At 38.4% G+C, this 15,472-nt stretch overlaps 1 protein-coding gene across 4 annotated transcripts in view; it reads left to right on the forward strand.

Moving 5' to 3' along the window:
* Positions 1 to 15,472, forward strand: part of NEK5 (NIMA related kinase 5) — a 62,209-nt gene that overhangs the window by 13,245 nt on the left and 33,492 nt on the right. For 3 of the 4 annotated variants that reach the window (XM_060079741.1, XM_060079743.1, XM_060079742.1), the window contains exons 4-11: positions 5,201 to 5,298; positions 7,312 to 7,395; positions 7,479 to 7,549; positions 8,606 to 8,692; positions 10,794 to 10,848; positions 12,348 to 12,548; positions 12,624 to 12,705; positions 14,438 to 14,568. In XM_060079741.1, coding sequence (XP_059935724.1) covers positions 5,201 to 5,298; positions 7,312 to 7,395; positions 7,479 to 7,549; positions 8,606 to 8,692; positions 10,794 to 10,848; positions 12,348 to 12,548; positions 12,624 to 12,705; positions 14,438 to 14,568 — 809 coding nt within the window. The remainder of the gene's footprint in view (positions 1 to 5,200; positions 5,299 to 7,311; positions 7,396 to 7,478; positions 7,550 to 8,605; positions 8,693 to 10,793; positions 10,849 to 12,347; positions 12,549 to 12,623; positions 12,706 to 14,437; positions 14,569 to 15,472) is intronic. The other variant, XM_060079744.1, reaches the window with a different exon arrangement.

The following is a 15,472-nucleotide window of genomic DNA, read 5'->3' on the forward strand; positions in this document are numbered from 1 at the left end:
ATGAAAAGAGCTCTTTTAGACTTGTTTAAACAGAGTTTTGCTTTCTATTACTCTTGTACATTCATAAAAAGGGAAATATGAGCAGATTAAATTGGTTAAGATAGTCTAAAAATTAATGAGGCTGGGGGACGCATGGTTTCTTGAGGCAGAAGCCTGGTGTGTCTCCTTTTGCCTGGCAAAGCAATAAAGCTATTCTTTTCTACTTCACCCCCCCGCCAAAAAAAAACTAAAACCAAAAATTAATGAGGCCGTGACGACATCAAGATTGCTGGGCCCACAGTCACCAATTGGAAGATGCCAATGTCTGTAAGACATAATCCTGATTTTTTAAAAGGGCATTTTAGAATAAATTAATTATAATAATTGTTCTTTAAATGTTGGAATTTGGCAAGACAAAGGTTGCAACCCTGAAGTTAGTGCCCTCTAATAGTTTTGAAAGGTCAGTGACCCATGAGCTTTATAGTTCCAGAAACTCCTGCCCTAGAGGGTGCTGTGCACTTCCTTTTTGGAGTATTCTTTTTTTCTCCTTTCTGCATTTTAAAATATTATACATGCTTAAGACTAAACACAAATCCCACCCCCAAGCCTAAAGTGATCTCTCTCTGGGACTTCCCGGGGGGTCCAGTGGTTAAGGCCCTGTGCTTCCACCGCAGGGGGCACGGGTTGGATCCCTGGTCGGGGAACTAAGATCCTGCAAGCCACGTGGTGTGGCCACCCCAACCTGACAAATGTAATTAAAACTAGATATAAAAAAAATAAAGTGATCTCTCTCACCTCTGCTCTGAGCACTTCCAAACTCTTACTGGCCGTTTCACTTGTGTGGCATTTGTAATAAGCTGTGTTATAACGTTAGTGTATATTCTTTATTTCCCTCGGTGAGATTGGAAGTTCTGTGAGGACAAGGATTGTTTCTTACGCCTTTTCCCCTTCCTAAAGTGCTTAATTTTTTTAAACAGGTGGAAAATTTGAGAGCACAAATGACCTTTCCAGGCAGTTCTAACCCCATTAAATATGAAATTAACAGCAGCTAGTGGGAAAAAAAAGCATATTTAGAGTCAAATGATGCTCATCGACCTGAATAGTTCTTTCAAGATGGTTCGGCCATGATTAATCCTGAATCAGTCAATGAATTTCTTCCACTGAAAGCCCGTGTGAGGCTGAGTGAGTTAGATGTTGGTGGAAGGGAAGTAAAATGGAGCCCTTTTCCCTTAGTTTCCTTCCTTTGATTTCCCCATGGTTTTGAAATTGCCATCCCTTCATTGCTGTGGCAGCCCTTTCAATGACTGAGCTAAGACAAGTGTTAATTCTCCCAAAAGTAATACATTCCTGAAAGTAACTGATCTCTAGGTAATCAGAGTATGTCAGGAAACATCTCAAAACCCTTCCTGCAATAATATACAATGGAGAAAAGACACTCTCTTCAATAAGTGGTACTTGGGAAAACTGGACAGCTACATGTAAAAGAATGAAATTAGAACACTCTCTAACACCATACACAAAAATAAACTCAAAATGGATTAAAGACCTAATGTAAGGCCAGACACTATAAAACTCTTAGAGGAAAACATAGGCAGAACACCCTCTGACATAAATCACAGCAAGATCTTTTTTGATCCACTTCCTAAAGTAATGAAAATAAAAACAAAAATAAACAAATTGGACCTAATTAAACATAAAAGCTTTTGCACAGCAAAGGAAACCCTAAACAAAATGAAAAGACAATCCTCAGAATGGGAGATAGTATTTGCAAATGAAGCGACCAACAAGGGATTAATCTCCAAAATATACAAACAGCTCATGTAGCTCAATATCAAAACAACAACCCAATCCAAAAAATGGGCAGAAGATCTAAATAGACATTCCTCCAAAGAAGACATACAAATGGCCAAAAAGCACATGAAAAGCTGCTCAACATCACTAATTATTAGAGAAATGCAAATCAAAACTACAATGAGGTATCACCTCACACCAGTCAGAATGGCCATCATAAAAAATTTACAAGTTAAATGCTGGAGAGGGTGTGGAGAAAAGGGAACCCTCCTACACTGTTGGTGGGAATGTGTAAATCAGTGCAGCCACTGTGGAGAACAGTATGGAAGTTCCTTACTGGTACAGCTACAATATGATCTAGCAATCCCACTCCTGGGCATATATCCAGAGAAAACCATAATTTGAAAAGATACATGCACCCCAATGTTCATTGCAGCACTGTTTACAATAGCCAGGACATGGAAGCAACCTAAATGTCCATTGACAAAGGAATGGTTAAAGAAGATATGGTACATATATACAATGGAATATTACTCAGCCATAAAAATGAATGAAATAATGCCATTTGCAGCAACATGGATGGACCTAGAGATTACCATACTAAGTGAAATAAGTCAGACAGAGAAAGACAAATTTCATATGATATCTCTCATATGTGGAACCTAAAATAATGGTATAAATGAACTTATTTACGAAACAGAAATAGAGCCACAGATGTAGAAAACAAACTTATGGTTACCAAGAGGGAAAGAGGGGGGAGAGATAAATTAGGAGATTGGGATCGACATATACACACTACTATATATAAAATAGATAACCAATAAGGACCTACTGTATAGCACAGGGAACTCTATTCAGTACTCTGTAATGACCTATATAGGAAAATAATCTAAAAAAGAGTGGATATATGTATATGTATAACTGATTCACTTTGCTGTACACCTGAAACTAACATAACATTGTAAATGAACTATACTCCAGTAAAAACTTTTAAAAACCCAACAAAATAAACAAACAAACAAAAAACAAAAAAACAAAACCCTTCTTGGACTCTCCAGTCTTTCCTTCATGGCCTCTTGTTCTCTCTGCCTGTCTGTGTGCAGACTTCTGTTGTAACTCTTCTTACGTATATTGACTGATGCCCCGTCTAGACTGTCACCTCCTTATTCAGGAAGGATAGCTTATTTGCTTTTTATTCCTAGCACAGCGTTCCTTAGCATGTCTTCAATAAAAGTTTGTTGATGAATGAATGGATCTGTCCCTTTAAGAGGGGAGGTGGACCAATGGAAGTGTTCTGTGAAAGAAGCACTCAGTTTGTGAATGAGAAGCAAACAAGGGCAGATGCAGTCAGGTTACTGATAGTGCCTTTAAAGTTGGCTTAAGCCAACCTAAGTGTCCATCAGCAGATGAATGGATAAAGAAGATGGGGCACATATATACAATGGAATATTACTCAGCCATAAAAAAAAACGAAATGGAGTTATTTGTAGTGAGGTGGATGGACCTAGAGTCTGTCATACAGAGTGAAGTAAGTCAGAAAGAGAAAAACAAATACCGTATGCTAACACATATATATGGAATCTAAAAAAAAAAATTGGTTCTGAAGAACCTAGGGGCAGGACAGGAATAGAGATGCAGACACAGAGAATGGACTTGAGGACACAGGGAGGGGGAAGGGTAAGCTGGGACGAAGTGAGATAGTGGCATGGACATATATACACTACCAAATTTAAAATAGATAGCTAGTGGGAAGCAGCCACATAGCACAGGGAGATCAGCTCGGTGCTTTGTGACCACCTAGAGGGATGGGATAGGGAGGGTGGGAGGGAGACGCAAGAGGGAGGGGATATGGGGATATATGTATACGTATAGCTGATTCACTTTGTTATACAGCAGAAACTAACACACCATTGTAAAGCAATTATACTCCAATAAAGATGTTAAAAAAATAATAAAGTTGGCTTAAGCTACTTGGAAGAAAGAGGTAGCAAATGATAGATATTTGGCAAGAGATTCTGACATTGAATGAATACTTAATAATTACAGGGCAAAATACTAGAAAGATTAACACTTGCTGATAAGCCTGCTTTTGTGTGATCATTTTGTGTTCCTTAGATGTTTTTATGAAACCACTCCACAAACCTTTATTAAGCCCCTTGCACGTGCCAGGTACAGGGAATACAAACGTACTAAGTATGGAGTCTGGCTTCAGGGAACCCGCAAACTAGTAGGAGAAACAAACAAGTTAGTAGAAGCCCTTATTCTAACAAGAACCCATCTGATAGTTGTTTGGTTAAAGAAAAACGCTGATTAAGCAGGAAGTCATACAAACTTATTTTAATCTATAAATGCACAATCATTTGCCAAACTTCTGATGTAAGACCAAGGCCTTGCCTTTGATTATGAGTCCACCGATTGGAGTTCGGAATATTCTTTCTTACATAGGGCTCCCCCCACCCCCAATTTATAATTTCCAATTTCTTTTCTTTAGACTGGAGTAAGAATTTACAGATACTCTCTGTGCACAGTCTTATGAAATCTTCCCCATTATTTTCCACTGCTTCCACCCAACATTTAGGTCAGTGACTTTTTTTTTTTTTTAGCTACTCATTTGTACTGAGTCCTCCACGGGATTCAATGTAGTTTTTGTAGAAATGATCACATCTTCCTTTTCCCATTCATCTTTCATCAGTTGATGTAATAATTACAATAGCAAGTATAATTGGCATAAACAAATTAGGGAATGAGCACAATGATCTTGGTAAGAATCCGTGGGAGCAGAGGTACCTGGGCATAGGTGAGTCCAGAAGCCACCAGGGTGACCGTGAGCGGGCAGCGGTCATGAGGAGTGCCCTTCAATCTAGTGAGTAGGTCAGGCAGAGGTCAGTTAGAAGCGTGGCTACTGTACTCAACAGCATGGTTGAATAAGCCCCATATAAATAAAAGTTTACGCCCAAATTCAAGGGTGTATTAATTCTTCCTGAGGTGTTGAAAAAGATTCACAGCTGCTTTTTTATAGCAGATTTCCAATCTCCTGCAGGAATGTATTAAAAATAATTGCTCTCATTTATTGAACTCTCATTATGTGCAGGTATTGTTCTAAGTATGTGACATGGATTAAACCATTGAAAAGATTAAATGAGGAAAGATAAAACAATCCTCAAGAGGAGTTTCTATATTATTATCTCCATCTCACAGAAGAAATAACAAGGCACAGAGAAATTAAAATAACTTGCCCAGAGTCACAGAGCTAAGAAATTTAAGTGGTGAAGTGGGATTAGAGCCCAGTCCATCTTGATTCTACAGCCAGAGTTTTAAACTATTATGTACTGCATTTTTCTGCTATATTCTCCACCTTCTAGAACTTAAAGGCAAATAATTAGTAAATATTTGAAACCCATCCAGCACCGAATGATGCCTTTTCTTATAGAGAACAACAGGCTGTTTATTGTGATGGAGTACTGTGATGGAGGGGATCTCATGAAAAGGATCAAAAAACAACGGGGAGTGTTATTTAGTGAAGATCAGGTAAAAACTCTTCTAATTTGCCTTTTCATTTATATTGGGGGATTAAATTTATAATGTCATAAGTAATAGACTGTTTATATGAAGCATGCTTTGTAGAAGAGAAATTCAAACTATAAAATAATGGATCAGTATTCTTGATAGGTCTAGCCTAGAACATGTTTGCAATTGAACTTACATTGAATCTCTTTTTGAGAGTGAACTTTGCTTAAGAAAGAACTTATTTTTGGACAACCTCATGTAGGATGCCTCTGAGATAAATCTTCATGGCGGAAAAAAAAGTGAATGTGGATGTTCCTTAGCCATTTAAAATGTGATGTATTTATAGCTTCACTTTTCTTCCTTTTATCATTGGGTACTCTGTTTTAAAATAGCTATCCCACTTTGCTAGGGAGGATAGAAGCTCTTCTTAACAATGACTGTTTAGCTTCATTGGCTAGTAAGAGAAGAGAGAAAAGGTGAAGAATAATGGCCTCAGGTCTCATTTTCTCTTTGCACAAACACATTTTTCTTCTATTCTCTGAGCTCCCTTTGATACCCTCTTGGGAGTTGTACTCGTGAAGGAGACAGGTGTGTGGGGTGGGGACTGAAAAATTGGACTCAGGGCCTGTGTGATTGATGGGAAAGGACACGGCATCAGGCAGGGCACAGGAATGGCCTGCCATCTTTCTTTAGGGCATTTGTTTCTTCATTCTCTTTTAGCATTTAAGAGCATCAGGCCCAAATAATTTCCTCCTAGAGTTAAATTGAATGTTGTGGTTTTCCCCGGTGGTGCAGTGCTTAAGAATCCGCCTGCCAGTGCAGGGGGACACGGATTTGAGCCCTAATCTGGGAAGATCCCACATGCCGCGGAGCAACTAAGCCTGTGCACCACAACTACTGAGCCTGCGCTCTAGAGCTCGTGAGCCACGACTACTGAGCCCGCATGCCACAACTACTGAAGCCCGTGCACCTAGAGCCCGTGCTCCACAATAAGAGAAGCCACTGCAAGAGAAGCCCGCACACCACAGCAAAGAGTAGCCCCCGCTCACCGAAACTAGAGAAAGCCCGTGTGCAGCAACAAAGACCCAACGCAGCCAAAAAATAAAATAAAATAAATTGAATGTTGTGAATGTATGAATGATTAAAGAATCAGTATCTCTAACCTCTGTAAATTTAATCAAGCATTCTCCCTATGCTCATTTACATTATATATTAAATTCTGTATTTGTAGAAACCCTCCTTTCTTCCTATCTAGGTATTATTTTGCTGCATTTAATAAAAATACTTTTCTCCACAATTTTGAACTACATTTCCCGTTTGGGGGAAAGAACTAAAATTACAACTGAATCTTAGTATCTGGAATGTAGCTTTTTTTCTATTGTTTTCCTCTCTGTGTATAATTTGGTGGACAAAGAATCATTGAAATTTTAGAGTCATTTAAATAAATCTCTATAGGTATAGACATAGTTTAATAAAGAGGCTCATGGCCAGCTAAGAAAATCATATCTAAGAAATAAAATTAAACTTTAAAAAGTTTAAAAGTAAAATATTTCTTAGTTTTATATTATATACTTGTATGTTGATATTTCATTTAAAATTTTAATAACCTCACAGATTCTCCACTTCTTCCTCTTTCTCTCTTTGCCCTTGACACCTTCCTTCCACTGAAAAGGAAAAAGCAGTGGCACTAGGGTTATCAGGAAACAGAGCTGCTTGTCTACTCTCCTGATGCAGTTAGCAACCCAATGTTAAGAAAAAAGAAGATCATGACTTGCCTCCCTCTCTTTCTTGGTTCTGTTTATCTTTCTCTGTGTGCGGTGTTCCTTTTCATACCAACACATTTGGATTGCCTTTTCACACCTCCATGTTTCTAACTGTAAAAAGAAAATAGTACGATAAGATGGTATACCTATTAGCTTCATTCATATAACCACACACACAAGTATATTATTCCTCTCTTCTTGTATGTTATCATGAAGACATTTCAGTGATCACCAGATGCCTCACCAGTTTTGTTTCATGTTCCCCCTACAGATTCTGAGTTGGTTTGTACAGATTTCTTTAGGACTGAAACATATTCATGACAGGAAGATCTTACACAGGGACATAAAAACACAGGTAACAGCTCAGAGACAAAATCAAGACAGATCTTTTGTTTTCTTGAAATATCTCCAGCAACATAGCATTTTCTCCACTTACAGAACATCTTTCTTAGCAAGAATGGAATGGTTGCAAAGCTTGGGGACTTTGGTATTGCAAGAGTCCTGAACAAGTAAGTACTTTTTAAAAACATTTTCTTTCTGATCATAACAGCCAAAGTATGTATTTTTAGTTATCATGAATTAAGATATTAAGAGCTTGGTTTCCCAGTAATTTTTGATAACTTTATATAAGTGTATTAAATCATTCAGATGCTACTTTGTCTGAGATTAAAATTTGCAGGTAGATAGGAGAAGGATGGTGGCGATGTATAGTATGATATAAGCTGATCAAATGAGATGTGACTGAAATGCGTATAAAGCTAGTGAGCGTTTCGTGAAACAGGCAAATTCACACGTGCTGGGGCGAATGTATTGATGCAGCTGTTTTGGAAGACAGTTTGGTGGTAATAAATATCAAGAGATTTTTAAATGTTCCATTTCTGAGAATTTATTCGAAGGGGATAATTTGAAATCTAGAATAACTTAGATGCCTAATAATTGGGAAATGGTCACATTTCATAAAACTTAGCACAGCATGTACCTGAATATTATAAAGCCACTAACATTTATGATTTGGAAGACTTCTTGATAACGTGAGGACAAACTTTGTTATATTAAGTAAAAAAAAAGGGAATTCTGAATTTTAAATATGCTATGAGCACAGCTATGTGGAAAATATGCATGGAAAAAAGACAAGAAGGAAATATGTCAGAATTTTAACACTAGTTGTTTGGGGGTTTTAAGATTCTGAGTAAATTTTTTCTTCTTTATTTACTTTTATGTTTTCCAAATTTTAAATCATGAGATTGCATTACTTTAGCCACTGGAAAGAGGGAAGTCTTTACATGTGAGGGTTTTGCAATGTAACAATGGTACCTCTGCATGCAATCGTTAAGCCATAAAATTTTTTCTAATATGTAGATTTTGGGGAGGTGAATTACAAGCTTAAAAATCAATGAATTTTATTACTATATTATTAACATACAGTGTTTTGCTTTATTTTAGTATGTGAATACATCAAATTTTGTGTCCACTTTTATACTTTTTTCTTGCATGTATGTGTATGTCTTAAGCCCTTTCTTCAGTAATATACTGTGTTATTTTATTATTTAATATAATTTTGCTAGTACCATGGAACTTGCTAGAACTTGTGTTGGAACGCCTTACTACTTGTCCCCAGAGATCTGTCAGAATAAACCCTACAACAATAAAACGTGAGTTGCTGACTTTTGGTTCGAAAGTCACAGTAAAATCTGATGCATTCTTTCTTATGGTGCTTTTGTAATTTCATTTTCTTCACCTGTGAAATGAGGATCCCACTGACTGTCTCTGACCACTTCAGTGTTCTCTGAAGGTTTTGAACTTATTTAGAAAAAAGACATTTCTTTTGAAGATGCAAGTGATAGAAAGAATAACATTGAAAATCGCAGTCACTGTGATGTCCATCTGTGTATTTGATTCTCATGCTTTCTAAGCCCTGTTTAGCCTATTGCAGGAAAGTGCTGTAAATGGGTCAGAGACAGTGAGGCTGGTGACTGAGCACTGGTTTAGCAGCCAGGAATCCTAATATTGACTCAGTCGGCAATTTGACCAAGTCAGCCCATCTCTGTGGGCCTCAGTTCCCCTACCTGCAACAAAGAGAGCTGGTAATTGTTAAGGCATAGGTAGATAGGTAATTGTTAAGGCATCTTCCAGCTTTAAAATTCAGCTAGCTTTTATGTATGTGGTACCAGAGCGTACTGTCAGGAATAATATTAATAGACACAGTGATAAAAGATGAAGATGAGGTAGTTTTTGCTTCCATGGAAGGAGAAGGAAATGTTTTTACTTTTCAAAGCTGTCTGCCAGTTGAACCAGTTGGCTTTGCAGGAAGACTGAGTTTCTTTGTGGAGTTAATTGTCTGTTTGTTTAGGAAAATACCCAAGGAATATTTGGCTGTTTTACTTTGAAAGAGAGGGCAAAGTCCTAAAAAAGAGTGGTAAACATTTCTCCATATACTGAAAGAGCAGGCATTTTTTTGGAGACAGCCTCTGACTTAGAGAAGGGGTTTGGCCTCCAGCTGAGCAGGAATGCAGCTTGTGTAGCCGGGTTAGAAGGGCAGGCTGTCCAGAGCAGAGCACAGTGCTACAGAGAGAGACCCCTAGCTCCGCAGCATTGCTTTGTTTCCTTGTACTGCTTTTTTAAGGATTTGAGTCAACATTTAAATACGCTGGTCTGATGCTTTCAATAATTGGAAGATCCTAGCAGTAATTGTTATGAAACCAGATTCATTTGCCTGATGAACAGACAAGCCAAATGCTGAGGCACCGAGGTTTGTAGCAGAGAAAGGGTTTATTCACAAGGCAGCCAAATGAGGAGACTGGAGTACAAGGCTTAGATCTGCCTCCCTGAAGGTGAGGTGCTTGAGATATTTATGTGTGGTCTTCGGCGTGGTCTTCGGCGTGGGGAAAGAGGATTGGAGGTAGGGAAGAGGTGAGGTAACTGGTGTTCTGGATAGACATATCTGAGTTACATCCTTCTTCATAGGATGCATGTTCAAAAATGGAGGTGTTTAGGGCTTCCCTGGTGGCGCAGTGGTTGAGAGTCCGCCTGCCGATGCAGGGGACACGGGTTCGTGCCCCGGTCTGGGAGGATCCCACATGCCGTGGAGCGGCTGGGCCCGTGAGCCATGGCCGCTGAGCCTGCGCGTCCGGAGCCTGTGCTCCACAACGGGAGAGGCCACAACAGTGAGAGGCCCGCGTACCGCAAAAAAAAAAAAAAAAAATGGAGGTGTTTAGCATGATCAGAGGGTGGTGTTTTTGGCCCTCTGAGGTCAAAAGGTCATTCATTGGACACCTGCAGAGGCCTAGTTTTAGCACATTTTTTTCAAGTTCATTGAGTACCAGATACTCTGGTCATCACTTAATCTAACTTTGGTTTGGTCAATAGCCTTGAGTAGAATATTCCTTTCTAAATCAACCAGATGTCACCCTTTGAATCAAACAAATCCATGTTTGAGTTCTGCCTTCCTCCTCCAAATTGCTCAAAATTCCACACATGTACACATTTTCTTCGAGCTCATCACATGAAGTAAATATTGAGCCATCAGATTCTAGCAAAGCTTGTATACCTTTGCTTTGCTAGGATTCTGACAAACTACAAATTTCCCCTCTAGTCTTAGTAAGAGTAAGAATTGATAATGTACTGAAAGCATTTGTGAAAACTTGTCAACCTATATAAAACTGTAAAGATGCACAAATATAATGCACTGTCAGGATAAAGGTTTTCATTGAGAATTACTGATATTTCTCAGCATGTCACCTCTTATCTTACCAGGGATATTTGGTCTCTTGGCTGCGTCTTATATGAGCTCTGCACACTCAGACATCCTGTAAGTACATTAACCACCAGATTAATCTTGAACTGTTGAAAACTATATAAATGAAATTAACCTCTTGAGAGGAAAAGGTTAATGTTTGGTTTTATTAGATTGTTAAAAATGATATGGACAAGCTATTAACAAGAATGACAGCTCCATATATACTGACATGGAAAGATATCCAAGCTATATTATAAAGTACAAAATCCAAGTTGGAGAATAGTACATGTAGCATATTTCCATAAAAATAAATTGTGTGTGAACGTATCAATACATAATCAGCAAAGGAAAAAGGTGCATGGGGCGAAGATTGTCGGAAACCAGGCACAAGCTTCCAAGAGCCTTTCCTAGTAGAGTCACACAGGATGCACTGATTTCTCCAGCAACAAGTTGTGACAGTACATGTGAAATGTTATCTACCAGGGAAGCTCATTCGAGACCCAGTGTCCAGGGTTTTTGTTGGGACTGGTCATGGAGGCACCTCTGCCTAGCAAGTGCCAAGCTTCTAGATTCCCAGGAAGAAAGCAGGTATTCCGCATAAACCATGTTGTTTGCACAGTGTGGGGAAAAAGAGAGCCACTTGGAACATTTTGGGAATGGTGAGAACTCTCCTGAAATCCAGGTTCCCAGATGCCAGCCAAGGGCCAATGTAAGCAGGCCTTTCTAAGGATAGCAGTCTTAGACTATCTATGTTACCTCTTTTGTACACAGCTGTCGTTTTGTTGTTATTGTTATTATTATTATCATTATTTTCAAATAGTAAGTGTCTAAGCCAAACCTGATCTTTTCTGCCACACCATTCAGCCCAACATTCTCATTATGTGTAAATAATGATGATTTCATACAATGGAATGTTCTCTGGTTTATGAAGAATTTTTGAGGAAATGGTTTATGTTATGTTAATTTAAAAAGCAAGATGGGGCTTCCCTGTTGGCTCAGTTGTTGAGAGTCCGCCTGCCGATGCAGGGGATGCGGGTTCATGCCCCGGTCCGGGAAGATCCCACATGCCGTGGAGCGGCTGGGCCCGTGAGCCATGGCCGCTGAGCCTGTGCGTCCGGAGCCTGTGCTCCGCAATGGCAGAGGCCACAACAGTGAGAGGCCCATGTACCGCAAAAAAAAAAAAAAAAAGCAAGATGTAAAATTTCATATTTAATATGATCTCAACTTTGTAAAATAAACATTATTTTTAAAAAGACTAGAAGGAGATATACCTCTGGGTGGTGAAATTGTATGTATTTTCCCTGTTTATAATTTCTTATACTTTCCAGTTTTTTAGAATGAGTAAATATTTTGATAATAAGAAAAAAACCCTTATTTTAAGTAGGACAATATTTCATTGAATAACCGCCTACAGTATCTACTCATGAAAGATTAGTTGATGGAAACAGTTCAGGGTAGACCATAGTCCTTCTAATTAAAGCTATATAACATTGTTTTGTTTCTTGATATTACTTTAAATACTAGCATTGAATTTTTCTCTGATTTAGTATCACCATTCCTTGTCTTTTCAGTTTGAGGGTAACAACTTGCACCAGCTGGTTCTGAAGATTTGTCAGGCTCATGTTCCCCCAATATCTCCAAGGTTTTCCCATGACCTACAGTCCTTAATATCCCAGCTCTTTGAAGTATCTCCCCGAGCTCGACCATCCATTAGTTCCATTTTGAAAAGGCCCTTTTTAGAGAATCTTCTGGCCAAATACTTGACTCCCGAGGTGAGTTTTGAGGCTATTCTGTTTGGGTTTTGACAGATTTTTACTAGCAGGTCCTGACACACTGTTTGATTTTAGGCCATTCAGGAAGAATTCAATCACACCCTCAGACATAAAGCAAGACCGTCTTCTTCTCGACCTGCTGAGAAGGTGGTCCCAGGTAAGAATGATTTAACCGTGCAATCAAAAAACATTTATTATGTCTCACACAATGATTTATAATATATGGCTGATACCTTTAGCAGAGAAATTTCTCCAAATATGTTGAACATGGACGTTTTAAAAATATGGGCAGTATAAGCAGAAGAAAAATTATCTTGTCAAGTGGTGACCTGGGGGCGTGCCTGTATATCTAGTTTATGCATGACCTGGAGGATTCATCTCCTCTCTTCTCATCAGTCGGGAAAACTTGATGAAGCAGTGGATTTGCTGATAAAGAGATGCTCAAAGAGGTAGAATCTAAACTTAACTTTTGTGTAGGGAAGGGATAGAGAGTCAAAGAAGGTTCACAGACAGACATGGAATCATGAAAGGAAGCTTATTTTTCTGAAATAGAGAGAATGGACTGGTGGTTAAGAGTTCTCCTGCAGAGGCCTGTTGGAGCTGAAGTTAGGATCTCGGACCTAATTGGTAACGGTGGGAGAACGTTATTATGTGACCCCCAAAGAAAGCAGCCGATACTTTATGGTAATGATAAATGGAGAAGCAGTTGTAGTGGTGGAGTTAGGAATCAGCTGATGAAGCTGATGAATCAGCTGTGTGTGTGTGTGAAAGAGAGACAGACAGACAGACATTAAAGAGAAAAATTACAAATTCAATTGGTGTTGTGAAATAAGAGCATCAGGATTTTTAGCCATAACCAAATGTCTCAGCTTTAAGGATGAGGAGTAGAAAGTCTCTCCGAGGAACAGTGATAGGGGAATATTATTCACTGTGATGGAGAAACTAAAAGTGAGAAAAGTTATAAAGGGAAAGTGAATTCTGCCATGTTTAATTTCGTTTGCCATCGTTATATATTAGTCTAGATTGAGGATGTTTAGAAAGTAGATAAGTACAGGACGAGAGAAAGTGTATTGTCTACATTTCTAATATAGGACAGATAGGAAAACAAGAACACATTTTTTTTTCCATTTATTTTTGGCTGTGTTGGGTCTTCGTTGCCGCGCGCGGGCTTTCTCTAGTTGCGGAGAGCGGGGACTACTCCTCGTTCTGGTGCGCGGGCTTCTCACTGCGGTGGCTTCTCTTGTTGCGGAGCATGGGCTCTATGCGCACAGTCTTCAGTAGTTGTGGCTCGCGGGCTCTAGAGCAGAGGCTCAGTAGTTGTGGTGCACGGGCTTAGTTGCTCCGTGGAATGTGGGATCTTCCCGGACCAGGGATCAAACCTGCTACCCCGGCACTGGCAGGAGGATTCTTAACCACTGCGCCACCAGGGAAGTCCCAAGAACACATTTTGAAGGTGACAAACACAAACATATTCGGAGACCTACTCATCCATTTCAAACAACAATGCAACATGAATGCTGAGGCCTGATAACCCAAGCTCTGATGACTACATTTAATTACTTGTAATTAAATTAATTTAGTTAATAACTTAATTACTAAATATGCCATTATGTTATGCATATTGTTTCCGTAAATGTTAACTCCCCAATTTTTAAAAAGTAGTGTTATATATTACTGGAAATATGTAAAGGAACACTGGAAAAAATGGTTTCCTCCATTCAAAGAAAATGTGTAGTAATTTTCCATCAGCACTTCTCTCCATGGGTATAAATGTCTCTGGTTAAAGAGAACTTACTGTGTTATGAAATGCCCCTTATACTCTCACAAGCATAATATTAATGATGTGGAAATTTTTTAAAAATTAAGTTGTTTTATTTTGGTTAAATAAGATTTTAAAATACAGAAAGTGAGATTCCAGGGAAAGTGCCTGCCAAGATCAAGGATATCAGTGCCATTTAAAAGGAAGGACATATATAGAAATGAATGGAGACCACCAGCTGGAGCCCAGAAGCCCATATCTGTAAGTCATGCTAAACCCTTCCTCTGTTTATTTTAGTGGATGGCATATTCTACAGAACTACTTGCACATGTTCATGAGGTACAAGGTCATTACTTTGGGGTTCACTAGTTTTGTGCTTGTAATAAAATTCTGTAATGAACATTAAAGTGGTACTTCATGGGACAGCTTCAAGTTGTTATTTTTAACAATGCTGTATTTCCTTATAAGTATTCTATACATTAGTTTTTGTTTTATAATTCAAATTCTTTTAATTTCTTTAAGTAAATAAGGTTTTTCTATATAGGACAAGTGAGTAGCATAGTGGTGGAAAACATGCATTTCATACTCTTAATTCTGACGTTATATATAATTGAGAAATTTTCATTATATAATCATTTATTTTTTTTCCCCAGAGTTTCTTCATGCCAGTTATTTGAATCCACTTCAGCAGAATGTTGAATCTTTTAGTTTATGCTAGTGAAATGCTTCTGGTACATAAAAATGGCTATTATATTTTAATTGAAAAATTGTATTTTAAAAGAAGGCTCACGGTAAAAAAAAAAAAAAAAAAAAAAGAAGGCTCATGGTATAAAGTATGTTGTGATTTAGAATACTCTGTAGCAAACCCTGTAGGAGACAAAAAAAAACCCCAAAAAACATCTAAAAGACTCATGGATGGATGAAGTTAGGCGAACACATTGACATTTTCTTAATCCTTTGAAAGTTTCTCCTAATGCAGTGAAATGAATGGGTCTGCACAGGAGCCACCTCTGATGTTCTCATTACCATTTGGGACTTTAGAGAAAATCCTAAAGAAGCTGTTTTTTCCTTCTAATACTTTTCTCTATTTCTAGCCATTTTTCAAGTAATTAGTAGTAACTTCTTTGTGTTGCACATAGGCAAACATTGTTAAATTAAGAAAACA

Source organism: Mesoplodon densirostris, chromosome 17, assembly GCF_025265405.1.
Source record: "Mesoplodon densirostris isolate mMesDen1 chromosome 17, mMesDen1 primary haplotype, whole genome shotgun sequence".
Taxonomy (NCBI): domain Eukaryota; kingdom Metazoa; phylum Chordata; class Mammalia; order Artiodactyla; family Ziphiidae; genus Mesoplodon; species Mesoplodon densirostris.